The 17,015-nt window shown below is 38.9% G+C and overlaps 2 protein-coding genes and 2 non-coding genes across 6 annotated transcripts; 2 read left to right on the top strand and 2 right to left on the bottom strand.

The window, feature by feature from the left end:
* Nucleotides 1–977: 977 nt before the first annotated feature.
* LOC146901361 (uncharacterized) lies at nt 978–8,506 on the top strand. Of its 2 annotated transcripts, XM_085734825.1 has the most exons (2): nt 978–5,646; nt 6,401–6,533. In XM_085734825.1, the coding sequence occupies exons 1-2, from the start codon at nt 1,095–1,097 to the stop codon at nt 6,403–6,405; spliced, it is 4,557 nt and encodes a 1,518-aa protein (XP_085590951.1). In that variant the 5' UTR covers nt 978–1,094; the 3' UTR covers nt 6,406–6,533. The 2 variants fall into 2 exon arrangements, with proteins under 2 accessions (XP_085590951.1, XP_085590950.1); XM_085734824.1 differs by having other exon boundaries at nt 983–8,506.
* LOC146901362 (small nucleolar RNA R71) lies at nt 1,674–1,780 on the bottom strand. The gene has a single exon (XR_015024400.1). It is a non-coding gene; the product is annotated as a small nucleolar RNA R71 (small nucleolar RNA).
* A 616-nt stretch (nt 8,507–9,122) lies between the features above and the next one.
* Nucleotides 9,123–16,651, top strand: LOC146901363 (uncharacterized). Of its 2 annotated transcripts, XM_085734827.1 has the most exons (2): nt 9,123–13,791; nt 14,546–14,678. In XM_085734827.1, exons 1-2 carry the CDS (start codon nt 9,240–9,242, stop codon nt 14,548–14,550), a joined length of 4,557 nt encoding a protein of 1,518 aa, XP_085590953.1. In that variant the 5' UTR covers nt 9,123–9,239; the 3' UTR covers nt 14,551–14,678. The 2 variants fall into 2 exon arrangements, with proteins under 2 accessions (XP_085590953.1, XP_085590952.1); XM_085734826.1 differs by having other exon boundaries at nt 9,128–16,651.
* LOC146901364 (small nucleolar RNA R71) lies at nt 9,819–9,925 on the bottom strand. The gene has a single exon (XR_015024401.1). It is a non-coding gene; the product is annotated as a small nucleolar RNA R71 (small nucleolar RNA).
* Nucleotides 16,652–17,015: the final 364 nt, after the last annotated feature.

A 17,015-nucleotide genomic window follows, 5' to 3' on the forward strand; every position in this document is an offset into this window, starting at 1 on the left:
TTAAAGGAAATTAGGGTTCAAAGTACCAATCGTGGTACGATTTGTGCCATCGTGGTACGATTTTGGGCGATCAGAACTTGCCTATTTAAGCTGAAGTCAGTCTCAAACAAAGATGATTACGATTTTGGAGAGCTAAAGTGCGATTTTAACACCCAGAAGGCTGCAGCGGAGAGGATTTCATCATCTCTAACCCAGTTTATGTATGTTTTAATTCTTTCATTGATTATGCTATTTGTAAACTCAATTATGAGTAGCTAAATCTCTTAGAGATTAGGTCGGAGATGAACCTATGTAACCCTAATTGATATTATGTTGCTGTGAAACTCTATTGTTTATTAATGAATTTCTAGTCTTTATTCAATTCAATTGTTCTTAATGCTTTTTATATCCTGATCAAATATAAACATGATTTCGTGAGATCGAATGACTACTGACCATAGCTTTCGACTTAGACCTAATTGAATTGTTCTGATAAACATGGTTAGTCTAGGAATAGATAATCGTTTGTTAGTGATATTAGGTTAACGTTCATAAAACCTTCAAGGATTATTAGACCACCTAAGGAATTAGGGGCTGTAGTTTAAGAAGAGGGTCCTAACTCAAGGGATTGATTAGGGCTAATTTGTTAACTATCGTGAAACTAGAAAATCATTAGTAATAATAGGTGCAGTAACCAATTAGGGGAAACATAGAGGATTCGAAGACCTGATCTCATCTCTCTCCATATTTTCTTAATCAAATCTTATTCTTTTATTTGATTTCATAAAATCAAACCAAATCTACTGCCTAGTGGCAAACAAAAATAAACCTTTATACATCCTATTTTTATAACGCGATTGAATTTTTGAAGTTAAAAACAGTCCTCGTGGGAACGATATTTTTACTACTTCGATAGTATTTGGTGCACTTGCCAGAGAACTATCAAGTTTTTGGCGCCGCTGCCGGGGACTGTTGAATTATTTCAACAAGGCAATTACGTTATAATTTAGGGTTTTTGCAATTTACTTTTCTGTTTTTTTTATTTTTATTTTTCTGTTTTCATATTCACTTGATTATTTTGCGTTGTGCAGTGCTACTAAGGTATTTTGCTGTTTATGCGAGGTAAACAGAGCTCTGACGACCTAGAGTACGATCCGGAAATTGAAAGAACTGCTAGAGCACTTCGGAAAGCTGTCCGATCGCAAAGGTTAGCTCAATCCGTTCCACCGGGTGTTCGAGAACAAGTACCGGAGCAACTCTCAAGTGAATCTGAAACAATCTCTTCTCCTAAATCTGCAACTATGGAAGGAGAAGGAGTTGTACCACCAAGACCTAAACTAGGAGACTACGGGTTAGCCACTCATCGCGGTCAACTGACCCACACTTTTCAACCAGCTAACCCCGTAGCTTTCGACATCAAGACAACTGTCCTCAACGGTTTAAGGGACAAGCAATTCGATGGGACTGAAGCTATGAGTCCTCATGAACACTTGAGTCGCTTTGCTGAAACCTGTGAGTTTTGTGTGCAACCAGCCACCGTGACTGAAGCACAAAAGAAGCTAAGGCTATTTCCTTTCACCTTGACGGGAAGAGCAAAAGATTGGTTGCTAACAATTCCAAACGGGACTGTCCAAACATGGGAAGAGTTAGAGCTGAAGTTCTTGGAGAAATATTTCCCGATGTCTAAGTATTGGGACAAGAAGATGGAGATCTCTAACTTCAAGCAAGGAGAAGGTGAATCATTGTATGATGCTTGGGAGCGATTCAATTTGCTTCTTAAGAGATGCCCTAATCATGAGTTCACCGAGAAACAATACCTCCAAATCTTTACTGAGGGGGTGACACCAAACACAAGAATGTTCTTAGATGCTTCCGCGGGAGGTAGTCTCAAGAGCAAAACTGATCATGAAGTCCAAGCTTTGATAGAAAACATGGCTGGAAATGAGTATCGTGCTGAAGCTAAGAAGAAGGAAAGAGGAGTGTTTGGGGTGAGTGAACAAACTGCTATCCTTGCTAACCAAGCAGCGATGAACAAACAAATCGAAGCTCTAACTAAGGAGTTTCAAGGCTTCACTTTGGCTCATAAGCAACAACAAGTAGCTGCAATCAAGTGCGACTTATGTGGTGAAGAACATCCCAATGGTGAATGTGTTCCAGAAGGATCAAATGAAGAAGCTAACTTCATGGGAGGTTATCAAAGGCAGAATCAATACTACAATTCAGGCATTAACAAGCATCCAAATCTAAGCTACTCAAATAACAATGCTTTGAACTCTCAGATGCTTACTCCTCCTCAACAACAACAAAGGAAGCCATCAGCTCTTGAGGAAACTATGATGAATTTCATGAAGATGACTCAAGGCAACTTTGAAGAGATGAAGAAGAGTCAAGAAGCTGAAAGAAAGAACAATGAAGCTTCTAGGAAGATGCTTGAAACTCAACTGGGGCAATTAGCTAAGCAATTGGCTGAACAAAGTAAAGGCGGATTCTCAGGTAACACTAAAGACAACCCTAAGAATGAGTCTTGTAATGCTATTGAATTGAGGAGCAAAAAGGTTTTGACACCTTTAGTTCCAAAAGCTCCAAAGAAGGTTGATGATGTAGTTGAGGTGGAGGAGAATGATGTAGTTGAAAAAAATGATGAGGGTGTAGTTGAAAAAAATGATGAGGGTGTAGTTGAAAATGAAAGGAAGAAAAAAATAGAGGGAGAAAAAAGTGAGAAGTTAATTGATGAAGATTCAATCTTGAGGAAGTCGAAGAGTCAAATTTTGAAAGAGGGAGACAAACCACAGGTTATTCCATCATATGTGAAGCTTCCATACCCTCACCTTTCAAAGAAGAAAGAAAAGGATGAAGGCCAATTCAAGAAGTTCATGCAACTTTTCTCACAACTTCAGGTGAATATTCCTTTCGGTGAAGCCCTTGATCAAATGCCGTTATATGCTAAGTTCATGAAAGACTTGTTGACTAAACGAAGGAAGCCTAAGGATGATGAGAACATTGCACTTTCTGAAAATTGTAGTGCTATTCTTCAAAAGAAGCTGCCACCTAAGTTGAAGGATCCTGGTGCCTTTACTATCCCTTGTTCAATTGGACCGGTAGACATTGGTAGAGCTTTATGTGACTTGGGAGCAAGTATAAATCTGATGCCACTTTCAATGATGAAGAAGCTTAAGTGTGGGGAACCAAAACCAACAAGAATGACCATTACTTTAGCTGATCGGTCAATCTCTTATCCTTTCGGTATACTTGAAGATGTGCTAGTCAAGGTTAATGACTTGGTGTTTCCAGCGGATTTTGTGATCTTAGATATGGCTGAAGATGAGGATATGCCACTCATTCTAGGAAGACCTTTCCTTGCAACTGGCCGTGCTTTGATTGACATTGAGAAAGGAGAGCTAATGTTGAGATTTCATAAGGAGCAAGTAGTGTTTAATATATTTGAGGCCATGAAGCACAAAGATGAAAATCCCAAGTGTTACCGGATTGACATTGTTGAAGAAATAGTTAAAGATGACTCCTGTGAACATCAACCAACACACCCTCTTGAACGTGCAATTGTGAATTCTATAGCAAAAGGTGAAGATGATGAAGATCTTGAAGTAAGTGATTGTGTGAAGCAACTAGCAGCAAGCAAGCAAGAGTTGGGTCCGGTAAAAATAGAAGAATTAATGGGTAAGCACTCTATGGATGCTCCTATTTTGAGTGGAGAAGGAGAGAAAAATCCAGAATTAAAAGAACTCCCTTCTCACTTGAAATATGTTTTTCTCACTAAGGATGCCTCTAAACCAGTAATCATCAGCAATACCTTGACACCTTTGGAAGAAGAAAAATTAATGAGGGTGTTAAGAGACAATCAAGGAGCTTTGGGGTGGAACATTTCTGATTTGAAGGGTATTAGTCCAGCTTATTGCATGCATAAAATACACATGGAGGCTGAATACAAACCGGTAGTTCAACCTCAAAGGAGACTTAACCCAACAATGAAGGAAGTGGTGAAGAAAGAGGTGCTGAAGTTACTAGATGCAGGTATGATCTACCCTATCTCAGATAGCTCATGGGTGAGTCCAGTTCATGTGGTACCCAAGAAAGGAGGAATGACGGTGGTAGCAAATGAAAAAAATGAATTGATACCTACCCGCACCGTCACTGGTTGGAGAATGTGTATAGACTACCGGAGGTTGAATACCGCAACAAGAAAGGACCACTTTCCATTACCATTCATGGATCAAATGATTGAGAGATTAGCTGGCCAAGCCTTTTATTGCTTCTTGGATGGGTATTCGGGGTATAATCAAATTGCAGTGGCTCCGGAAGATCAAGAAAAGACTGCCTTCACTTGTCCATTTGGAGTGTTTGCTTATCGAAGGATGCCCTTTGGGCTGTGTAATGCGCCGGCAACCTTTCAAAGGTGCATGCTTTCCATCTTCTCTGATATGATAGAGAAGAACATTGAGGTATTTATGGACGACTTTTCTGTTTTTGGTAAGTCTTTTGATCAATGCTTGTTCCATTTAAATGCTGTACTTAAAAGATGCACCGAAACTAACCTTGTTTTGAATTGGGAAAAATGTCATTTTATGGTAACTGAAGGTATAGTTTTGGGGCATAAAATAAGTGCTAAAGGCATTGAGGTAGACCAAGCCAAGATAGAGGTTATAGAGAAACTTCCTCCACCCATCAATGTTAAAGGAGTGAGGAGTTTCTTGGGGCATGCCGGTTTCTATCGGCGGTTCATAAAAGACTTTTCTAAAATTTCCAAACCCCTCTGTAACCTCTTAGTCAAAGAAAATGAGTTTAATTTTGATTCTGAATGTCTAAATGCTTTTTCTTTGATTAAAAACAAGTTGGTGACTGCACCAATAATCATTGCACCCGATTGGAATTTACCTTTTGAACTTATGTGTGATGCAAGTGATTATGCTGTTGGTGCAGTCCTAGGCCAACGCAAGAACAAATTTTTTCATGCAATTTACTATGCAAGCAAGGTTTTAAATGAAAATCAAGTTAACTATTCCACAACTGAAAAGGAGTTGCTTGCGGTAATCTTTGCATTGGAAAAATTTCGTTCTTATCTAATAGGCTCCAAAGTCATTGTTTTTACAGATCATGCAGCTCTCAAATATCTCTTAACTAAAGGGGATTCAAAGCCTCGACTGTTGAGGTGGATCCTATTATTGCAAGAATTTGATCTTGAAATTCGTGACAAGAAGGGAGTCGAGAACGTGGTAGCTGACCACCTCTCAAGGCTGGAGAATGATGAGGTAACAAAGAAGGAGAAGGCCATCAAGGCCGAGTTCCCTGATGAACAGCTGTTTGCTATTGGAGAAAGACCTTGGTTTGCTGACATGGCAAACTTTAAGGCCGGCAACATAGTTCCTGATGATCTGACCTACCCTCAGAGGAAAAAGTTCTTCAAAGATGCAAACCACTACTTGTGGGATGACCCATATCTGTTTAAGGTAGGTACTGACGGTTTGATTAGACGTTGTGTTGCAGGTGAGGAAGCACATAGTATCATGTGGCACTGCCATAGCTCAGCTTATGGAGGCCACCACAGTGGAGAAAGAACAGCTGCAAAAATTTTGCAAAGTGGATTCTGGTGGCCCACCCTTTTCAAAGATTGCCACGACTTTGTCACAAGATGTGACAGATGCCAAAGGACAGGTAACATATCAAAGAGGAATGAAATGCCCCTAAAAGGAATCATTGAAGTTGAACCATTTGATTGTTGGGGTATTGATTTTATGGGACCATTCCCTTCCTCTTACTCTTATCTCCATATTCTAGTCTGTGTTGATTATGTCACAAAGTGGGTTGAAGCGATACCATGTGTTGCTAATGATGCCAAAACGGTTGTCAACTTCCTTCAAAAGAATATTTTCACTAGGTTTGGAACCCCTAGAGTATTGATCAGTGATGGGGGGAAGCATTTTTGCAATAATTTTCTTGAAAATGTGCTCAAAAAGTATAACATTAAGCACAAAGTTGCAACTCCCTATCACCCACAAACTAGTGGTCAAGCAGAGGTTTCAAACCGACAACTGAAACAGATTCTGGAGAAGACAGTTGCGTTAAATAGGAAAGATTGGTCTAGGAAATTAGATGACGCACTGTGGGCATATAGGACAGCCTTTAAGACCCATCTTGGGTTCTCACCCTATCAGTTAGTATATGGGAAGGCATGTCATCTTCCAGTCGAGCTAGAACATAAAGCTTATTGGGCCATTAAGGCCTTAAATTTTGATCAAGTAGCCGCTGGTAAGAAAAGAATTTTGAAACTTAATGAACTTGAGGAGATGAGGCTTAGAGCGTATGAAAATGCGCTCATCTATAAAGCCAGGACAAAAAGGTATCATGACAAAAACTTAGTGCCTAGGGATATTAACTGTGGACAGCTAGTTTTGTTGTATAACTCCAGGTTGAAGCTGTTTCCTGGGAAGCTCAAATCAAAATGGTCTGGACCATTCTTGGTCAAAAGTGTGTCACCATATGGAGCTGTTGAACTAGTGACACCTGAAGGAGATCGAAGTTTCAAAGTAAATGGACAAAGAGTTAAACCATACCTAGGTGGTGACCTACCAAAAGGAAGGGTGGCACTCATTCTGAAGGACCTCTGAGAATCCTTAGCAGTCAAGCTAGTGACGATAAAGAAGCGCTGGGTGGGAGGCAACCCACTACATGTTATTTTCAGTCATTTTTCTTTTGGTGTATTTTCTTTTTATTTTCTTTTTAATGTCGAAGTCCATTGAACTTATTTCCCTATTGTAATTGCTCCTGCACTTGTTTATTATTAACGAATTTGTTTGTTATGTGACCTATTCCAGTTTAGTAACAGTTGTCTGATGAAACGGTATTCTAAAAGTTCAAAGGAGGGGTGACTTGATTCAAAGGCGAAGTGTACGGCGTTGCTAGGTAGTCACATACTCCCACAAATCTCAGCCATAAGGTTCATTGCCAAATCTTGTTTTTCAATTTACTTATATTTAGATTAGTTTTCCATGCAACTACATTTCTAGAACTTGCATTGTTTCTCTATTATTAATTGGTCTTTGTCAATTACACACTGAGGCAAAAGTGCTTGGTCCTGTGAGCCTTTTTGAAGCCTACCCTGTTTTAATTTGTTGAATTTATCCTTTCTTAACCAATTGTGAGCCGGTAGGATTAGAACTTTTTGTTCGGTGACAAACTACATTACAAGCCTAGAGACTTTTAGGACTTGTCCCTTAATGTATTTTCTGAGTTAAGGCATTGTAGAATGTTGCTAAAGATTAAGTTTGGGGTTGCTATTGGAATTTGCAACCAATTAAGTTTGGGGTGGGGGTACTAGAGAATAAGAGAACAAAATAAAGAAATTGTCATGCAAAATACACACAAAAATGGTGTATCAAAAAAAAAAAAAAGAAATTGAATGATGAAAAAGGGACAAAACATTTAAAATCCGAGTAACTTCAAACTCGATTGTCCCTAAATGTTAAAAATATTCTCTAGTACCTTTGCATTGATTGTTATTCCACAAGGTGAATGATTGAAGGATTGAATTTTGTGCTTTAACTTCCGTAGGAATGCCTAACTCAAATTTTGTGTAGCCTACTTATCCAAATATATCCCACCTTTCACCTAAGCCCCGTTATAACCCTAAAGACCTCAAAAGTGTGTAATGATATTGACTTTGATTGATGTTTAGAAACTTTTCAAGCGTATGGTAATATGTAGACCTGCATGTCGACTGGTAGAACCCTGTTTCAATTGAATGCGTGGAGTTGTGAATTGGTGGATGCGAACAAGTCAAACTAGCTCATCTTTAGCTAGAAGGAGAATGAACTTTTGGGTACTATCGTTTTGTCAGGTAACTGTTATTTTACTGTCATTTGTCACTGTTGCAAGCAAATTCCTTGAGGACAAGGAATGGTTTAAGTTTGGGGTTGTGATGACATGCTGTCATTACGTAATTTTTAGGACTTATTTTGACATTTTGATAGAGTTCTAAGCAACATTAAGTGTCCAGGAGCAGTTAAAAGCATCAAATATGGAAGAACTGGAAGAAGCCAATCGTACTGCGATTTACTAATCGCAATACGATTTCTTGAAGTCAGAAAGCATGTTTTTTGAAGAGTTGGATCGCAATACGATCCATACCATCGTGATACGATTTCAAGGAGGGCTTTAAAGGAAATTAGGGTTCAAAGTACCAATCGTGGTACGATTTGTGCCATCGTGGTACGATTTTGGGCGATCAGAACTTGCCTATTTAAGCTGAAGTCAGTCTCAAACAAAGATGATTACGATTTTGGAGAGCTAAAGTGCGATTTTAACACCCAGAAGGCTGCAGCGGAGAGGATTTCATCATCTCTAACCCAGTTTATGTATGTTTTAATTCTTTCATTGATTATGCTATTTGTAAACTCAATTATGAGTAGCTAAATCTCTTAGAGATTAGGTCGGAGATGAACCTATGTAACCCTAATTGATATTATGTTGCTGTGAAACTCTATTGTTTATTAATGAATTTCTAGTCTTTATTCAATTCAATTGTTCTTAATGCTTTTTATATCCTGATCAAATATAAACATGATTTCGTGAGATCGAATGACTACTGACCATAGCTTTCGACTTAGACCTAATTGAATTGTTCTGATAAACATGGTTAGTCTAGGAATAGATAATCGTTTGTTAGTGATATTAGGTTAACGTTCATAAAACCTTCAAGGATTATTAGACCACCTAAGGAATTAGGGGCTGTAGTTTAAGAAGAGGGTCCTAACTCAAGGGATTGATTAGGGCTAATTTGTTAACTATCGTGAAACTAGAAAATCATTAGTAATAATAGGTGCAGTAACCAATTAGGGGAAACATAGAGGATTCGAAGACCTGATCTCATCTCTCTCCATATTTTCTTAATCAAATCTTATTCTTTTATTTGATTTCATAAAATCAAACCAAATCTACTGCCTAGTGGCAAACAAAAATAAACCTTTATACATCCTATTTTTATAACGCGATTGAATTTTTGAAGTTAAAAACAGTCCTCGTGGGAACGATATTTTTACTACTTCGATAGTATTTGGTGCACTTGCCAGAGAACTATCAAGTTTTTGGCGCCGCTGCCGGGGACTGTTGAATTATTTCAACAAGGCAATTACGTTATAATTTAGGGTTTTTGCAATTTACTTTTCTGTTTTTTTTATTTTTATTTTTCTGTTTTCATATTCACTTGATTATTTTGCGTTGTGCAGTGCTACTAAGGTATTTTGCTGTTTATGCGAGGTAAACAGAGCTCTGACGACCTAGAGTACGATCCGGAAATTGAAAGAACTGCTAGAGCACTTCGGAAAGCTGTCCGATCGCAAAGGTTAGCTCAATCCGTTCCACCGGGTGTTCGAGAACAAGTACCGGAGCAACTCTCAAGTGAATCTGAAACAATCTCTTCTCCTAAATCTGCAACTATGGAAGGAGAAGGAGTTGTACCACCAAGACCTAAACTAGGAGACTACGGGTTAGCCACTCATCGCGGTCAACTGACCCACACTTTTCAACCAGCTAACCCCGTAGCTTTCGACATCAAGACAACTGTCCTCAACGGTTTAAGGGACAAGCAATTCGATGGGACTGAAGCTATGAGTCCTCATGAACACTTGAGTCGCTTTGCTGAAACCTGTGAGTTTTGTGTGCAACCAGCCACCGTGACTGAAGCACAAAAGAAGCTAAGGCTATTTCCTTTCACCTTGACGGGAAGAGCAAAAGATTGGTTGCTAACAATTCCAAACGGGACTGTCCAAACATGGGAAGAGTTAGAGCTGAAGTTCTTGGAGAAATATTTCCCGATGTCTAAGTATTGGGACAAGAAGATGGAGATCTCTAACTTCAAGCAAGGAGAAGGTGAATCATTGTATGATGCTTGGGAGCGATTCAATTTGCTTCTTAAGAGATGCCCTAATCATGAGTTCACCGAGAAACAATACCTCCAAATCTTTACTGAGGGGGTGACACCAAACACAAGAATGTTCTTAGATGCTTCCGCGGGAGGTAGTCTCAAGAGCAAAACTGATCATGAAGTCCAAGCTTTGATAGAAAACATGGCTGGAAATGAGTATCGTGCTGAAGCTAAGAAGAAGGAAAGAGGAGTGTTTGGGGTGAGTGAACAAACTGCTATCCTTGCTAACCAAGCAGCGATGAACAAACAAATCGAAGCTCTAACTAAGGAGTTTCAAGGCTTCACTTTGGCTCATAAGCAACAACAAGTAGCTGCAATCAAGTGCGACTTATGTGGTGAAGAACATCCCAATGGTGAATGTGTTCCAGAAGGATCAAATGAAGAAGCTAACTTCATGGGAGGTTATCAAAGGCAGAATCAATACTACAATTCAGGCATTAACAAGCATCCAAATCTAAGCTACTCAAATAACAATGCTTTGAACTCTCAGATGCTTACTCCTCCTCAACAACAACAAAGGAAGCCATCAGCTCTTGAGGAAACTATGATGAATTTCATGAAGATGACTCAAGGCAACTTTGAAGAGATGAAGAAGAGTCAAGAAGCTGAAAGAAAGAACAATGAAGCTTCTAGGAAGATGCTTGAAACTCAACTGGGGCAATTAGCTAAGCAATTGGCTGAACAAAGTAAAGGCGGATTCTCAGGTAACACTAAAGACAACCCTAAGAATGAGTCTTGTAATGCTATTGAATTGAGGAGCAAAAAGGTTTTGACACCTTTAGTTCCAAAAGCTCCAAAGAAGGTTGATGATGTAGTTGAGGTGGAGGAGAATGATGTAGTTGAAAAAAATGATGAGGGTGTAGTTGAAAAAAATGATGAGGGTGTAGTTGAAAATGAAAGGAAGAAAAAAATAGAGGGAGAAAAAAGTGAGAAGTTAATTGATGAAGATTCAATCTTGAGGAAGTCGAAGAGTCAAATTTTGAAAGAGGGAGACAAACCACAGGTTATTCCATCATATGTGAAGCTTCCATACCCTCACCTTTCAAAGAAGAAAGAAAAGGATGAAGGCCAATTCAAGAAGTTCATGCAACTTTTCTCACAACTTCAGGTGAATATTCCTTTCGGTGAAGCCCTTGATCAAATGCCGTTATATGCTAAGTTCATGAAAGACTTGTTGACTAAACGAAGGAAGCCTAAGGATGATGAGAACATTGCACTTTCTGAAAATTGTAGTGCTATTCTTCAAAAGAAGCTGCCACCTAAGTTGAAGGATCCTGGTGCCTTTACTATCCCTTGTTCAATTGGACCGGTAGACATTGGTAGAGCTTTATGTGACTTGGGAGCAAGTATAAATCTGATGCCACTTTCAATGATGAAGAAGCTTAAGTGTGGGGAACCAAAACCAACAAGAATGACCATTACTTTAGCTGATCGGTCAATCTCTTATCCTTTCGGTATACTTGAAGATGTGCTAGTCAAGGTTAATGACTTGGTGTTTCCAGCGGATTTTGTGATCTTAGATATGGCTGAAGATGAGGATATGCCACTCATTCTAGGAAGACCTTTCCTTGCAACTGGCCGTGCTTTGATTGACATTGAGAAAGGAGAGCTAATGTTGAGATTTCATAAGGAGCAAGTAGTGTTTAATATATTTGAGGCCATGAAGCACAAAGATGAAAATCCCAAGTGTTACCGGATTGACATTGTTGAAGAAATAGTTAAAGATGACTCCTGTGAACATCAACCAACACACCCTCTTGAACGTGCAATTGTGAATTCTATAGCAAAAGGTGAAGATGATGAAGATCTTGAAGTAAGTGATTGTGTGAAGCAACTAGCAGCAAGCAAGCAAGAGTTGGGTCCGGTAAAAATAGAAGAATTAATGGGTAAGCACTCTATGGATGCTCCTATTTTGAGTGGAGAAGGAGAGAAAAATCCAGAATTAAAAGAACTCCCTTCTCACTTGAAATATGTTTTTCTCACTAAGGATGCCTCTAAACCAGTAATCATCAGCAATACCTTGACACCTTTGGAAGAAGAAAAATTAATGAGGGTGTTAAGAGACAATCAAGGAGCTTTGGGGTGGAACATTTCTGATTTGAAGGGTATTAGTCCAGCTTATTGCATGCATAAAATACACATGGAGGCTGAATACAAACCGGTAGTTCAACCTCAAAGGAGACTTAACCCAACAATGAAGGAAGTGGTGAAGAAAGAGGTGCTGAAGTTACTAGATGCAGGTATGATCTACCCTATCTCAGATAGCTCATGGGTGAGTCCAGTTCATGTGGTACCCAAGAAAGGAGGAATGACGGTGGTAGCAAATGAAAAAAATGAATTGATACCTACCCGCACCGTCACTGGTTGGAGAATGTGTATAGACTACCGGAGGTTGAATACCGCAACAAGAAAGGACCACTTTCCATTACCATTCATGGATCAAATGATTGAGAGATTAGCTGGCCAAGCCTTTTATTGCTTCTTGGATGGGTATTCGGGGTATAATCAAATTGCAGTGGCTCCGGAAGATCAAGAAAAGACTGCCTTCACTTGTCCATTTGGAGTGTTTGCTTATCGAAGGATGCCCTTTGGGCTGTGTAATGCGCCGGCAACCTTTCAAAGGTGCATGCTTTCCATCTTCTCTGATATGATAGAGAAGAACATTGAGGTATTTATGGACGACTTTTCTGTTTTTGGTAAGTCTTTTGATCAATGCTTGTTCCATTTAAATGCTGTACTTAAAAGATGCACCGAAACTAACCTTGTTTTGAATTGGGAAAAATGTCATTTTATGGTAACTGAAGGTATAGTTTTGGGGCATAAAATAAGTGCTAAAGGCATTGAGGTAGACCAAGCCAAGATAGAGGTTATAGAGAAACTTCCTCCACCCATCAATGTTAAAGGAGTGAGGAGTTTCTTGGGGCATGCCGGTTTCTATCGGCGGTTCATAAAAGACTTTTCTAAAATTTCCAAACCCCTCTGTAACCTCTTAGTCAAAGAAAATGAGTTTAATTTTGATTCTGAATGTCTAAATGCTTTTTCTTTGATTAAAAACAAGTTGGTGACTGCACCAATAATCATTGCACCCGATTGGAATTTACCTTTTGAACTTATGTGTGATGCAAGTGATTATGCTGTTGGTGCAGTCCTAGGCCAACGCAAGAACAAATTTTTTCATGCAATTTACTATGCAAGCAAGGTTTTAAATGAAAATCAAGTTAACTATTCCACAACTGAAAAGGAGTTGCTTGCGGTAATCTTTGCATTGGAAAAATTTCGTTCTTATCTAATAGGCTCCAAAGTCATTGTTTTTACAGATCATGCAGCTCTCAAATATCTCTTAACTAAAGGGGATTCAAAGCCTCGACTGTTGAGGTGGATCCTATTATTGCAAGAATTTGATCTTGAAATTCGTGACAAGAAGGGAGTCGAGAACGTGGTAGCTGACCACCTCTCAAGGCTGGAGAATGATGAGGTAACAAAGAAGGAGAAGGCCATCAAGGCCGAGTTCCCTGATGAACAGCTGTTTGCTATTGGAGAAAGACCTTGGTTTGCTGACATGGCAAACTTTAAGGCCGGCAACATAGTTCCTGATGATCTGACCTACCCTCAGAGGAAAAAGTTCTTCAAAGATGCAAACCACTACTTGTGGGATGACCCATATCTGTTTAAGGTAGGTACTGACGGTTTGATTAGACGTTGTGTTGCAGGTGAGGAAGCACATAGTATCATGTGGCACTGCCATAGCTCAGCTTATGGAGGCCACCACAGTGGAGAAAGAACAGCTGCAAAAATTTTGCAAAGTGGATTCTGGTGGCCCACCCTTTTCAAAGATTGCCACGACTTTGTCACAAGATGTGACAGATGCCAAAGGACAGGTAACATATCAAAGAGGAATGAAATGCCCCTAAAAGGAATCATTGAAGTTGAACCATTTGATTGTTGGGGTATTGATTTTATGGGACCATTCCCTTCCTCTTACTCTTATCTCCATATTCTAGTCTGTGTTGATTATGTCACAAAGTGGGTTGAAGCGATACCATGTGTTGCTAATGATGCCAAAACGGTTGTCAACTTCCTTCAAAAGAATATTTTCACTAGGTTTGGAACCCCTAGAGTATTGATCAGTGATGGGGGGAAGCATTTTTGCAATAATTTTCTTGAAAATGTGCTCAAAAAGTATAACATTAAGCACAAAGTTGCAACTCCCTATCACCCACAAACTAGTGGTCAAGCAGAGGTTTCAAACCGACAACTGAAACAGATTCTGGAGAAGACAGTTGCGTTAAATAGGAAAGATTGGTCTAGGAAATTAGATGACGCACTGTGGGCATATAGGACAGCCTTTAAGACCCATCTTGGGTTCTCACCCTATCAGTTAGTATATGGGAAGGCATGTCATCTTCCAGTCGAGCTAGAACATAAAGCTTATTGGGCCATTAAGGCCTTAAATTTTGATCAAGTAGCCGCTGGTAAGAAAAGAATTTTGAAACTTAATGAACTTGAGGAGATGAGGCTTAGAGCGTATGAAAATGCGCTCATCTATAAAGCCAGGACAAAAAGGTATCATGACAAAAACTTAGTGCCTAGGGATATTAACTGTGGACAGCTAGTTTTGTTGTATAACTCCAGGTTGAAGCTGTTTCCTGGGAAGCTCAAATCAAAATGGTCTGGACCATTCTTGGTCAAAAGTGTGTCACCATATGGAGCTGTTGAACTAGTGACACCTGAAGGAGATCGAAGTTTCAAAGTAAATGGACAAAGAGTTAAACCATACCTAGGTGGTGACCTACCAAAAGGAAGGGTGGCACTCATTCTGAAGGACCTCTGAGAATCCTTAGCAGTCAAGCTAGTGACGATAAAGAAGCGCTGGGTGGGAGGCAACCCACTACATGTTATTTTCAGTCATTTTTCTTTTGGTGTATTTTCTTTTTATTTTCTTTTTAATGTCGAAGTCCATTGAACTTATTTCCCTATTGTAATTGCTCCTGCACTTGTTTATTATTAACGAATTTGTTTGTTATGTGACCTATTCCAGTTTAGTAACAGTTGTCTGATGAAACGGTATTCTAAAAGTTCAAAGGAGGGGTGACTTGATTCAAAGGCGAAGTGTACGGCGTTGCTAGGTAGTCACATACTCCCACAAATCTCAGCCATAAGGTTCATTGCCAAATCTTGTTTTTCAATTTACTTATATTTAGATTAGTTTTCCATGCAACTACATTTCTAGAACTTGCATTGTTTCTCTATTATTAATTGGTCTTTGTCAATTACACACTGAGGCAAAAGTGCTTGGTCCTGTGAGCCTTTTTGAAGCCTACCCTGTTTTAATTTGTTGAATTTATCCTTTCTTAACCAATTGTGAGCCGGTAGGATTAGAACTTTTTGTTCGGTGACAAACTACATTACAAGCCTAGAGACTTTTAGGACTTGTCCCTTAATGTATTTTCTGAGTTAAGGCATTGTAGAATGTTGCTAAAGATTAAGTTTGGGGTTGCTATTGGAATTTGCAACCAATTAAGTTTGGGGTGGGGGTACTAGAGAATAAGAGAACAAAATAAAGAAATTGTCATGCAAAATACACACAAAAATGGTGTATCAAAAAAAAAAAAAAGAAATTGAATGATGAAAAAGGGACAAAACATTTAAAATCCGAGTAACTTCAAACTCGATTGTCCCTAAATGTTAAAAATATTCTCTAGTACCTTTGCATTGATTGTTATTCCACAAGGTGAATGATTGAAGGATTGAATTTTGTGCTTTAACTTCCGTAGGAATGCCTAACTCAAATTTTGTGTAGCCTACTTATCCAAATATATCCCACCTTTCACCTAAGCCCCGTTATAACCCTAAAGACCTCAAAAGTGTGTAATGATATTGACTTTGATTGATGTTTAGAAACTTTTCAAGCGTATGGTAATATGTAGACCTGCATGTCGACTGGTAGAACCCTGTTTCAATTGAATGCGTGGAGTTGTGAATTGGTGGATGCGAACAAGTCAAACTAGCTCATCTTTAGCTAGAAGGAGAATGAACTTTTGGGTACTATCGTTTTGTCAGGTAACTGTTATTTTACTGTCATTTGTCACTGTTGCAAGCAAATTCCTTGAGGACAAGGAATGGTTTAAGTTTGGGGTTGTGATGACATGCTGTCATTACGTAATTTTTAGGACTTATTTTGACATTTTGATAGAGTTCTAAGCAACATTAAGTGTCCAGGAGCAGTTAAAAGCATCAAATATGGAAGAACTGGAAGAAGCCAATCGTACTGCGATTTACTAATCGCAATACGATTTCTTGAAGTCAGAAAGCATGTTTTTTGAAGAGTTGGATCGCAATACGATCCATACCATCGTGATACGATTTCAAGGAGGGCTTTAAAGGAAATTAGGGTTCAAAGTACCAATCGTGGTACGATTTGTGCCATCGTGGTACGATTTTGGGCGATCAGAACTTGCCTATTTAAGCTGAAGTCAGTCTCAAACAAAGATGATTACGATTTTGGAGAGCTAAAGTGCGATTTTAACACCCAGAAGGCTGCAGCGGAGAGGATTTCATCATCTCTAACCCAGTTTATGTATGTTTTAATTCTTTCATTGATTATGCTATTTGTAAACTCAATTATGAGTAGCTAAATCTCTTAGAGATTAGGTCGGAGATGAACCTATGTAACCCTAATTGATATTATGTTGCTGTGAAACTCTATTGTTTATTAATGAATTTCTAGTCTTTATTCAATTCAATTGTTCTTAATGCTTTTTATATCCTGATCAAATATAAACATGATTTCGTGAGATCGAATGACTACTGACCATAGCTTTCGACTTAGACCTAATTGAATTGTTCTGATAAACATGGTTAGTCTAGGAATAGATAATCGTTTGTTAGTGATATTAGGTTAACGTTCATAAAACCTTCAAGGATTATTAGACCACCTAAGGAATTAGGGGCTGTAGTTTAAGAAGAGGGTCCTAACTCAAGGGATTGATTAGGGCTAATTTGTTAACTATCGTGAAACTAGAAAATCATTAGTAATAATAGGTGCAGTAACCAATTAGGGGAAACATAGAGGATTCGAAGACCTGATCTCATCTCTCTCCAT

The sequence above is a fragment of the Medicago sativa genome, chromosome 8, assembly GCF_051527215.1.
Source record: "Medicago sativa cultivar Bolivia chromosome 8, Bolivia_mono, whole genome shotgun sequence".
Classification (NCBI taxonomy): domain Eukaryota; kingdom Viridiplantae; phylum Streptophyta; class Magnoliopsida; order Fabales; family Fabaceae; genus Medicago; species Medicago sativa.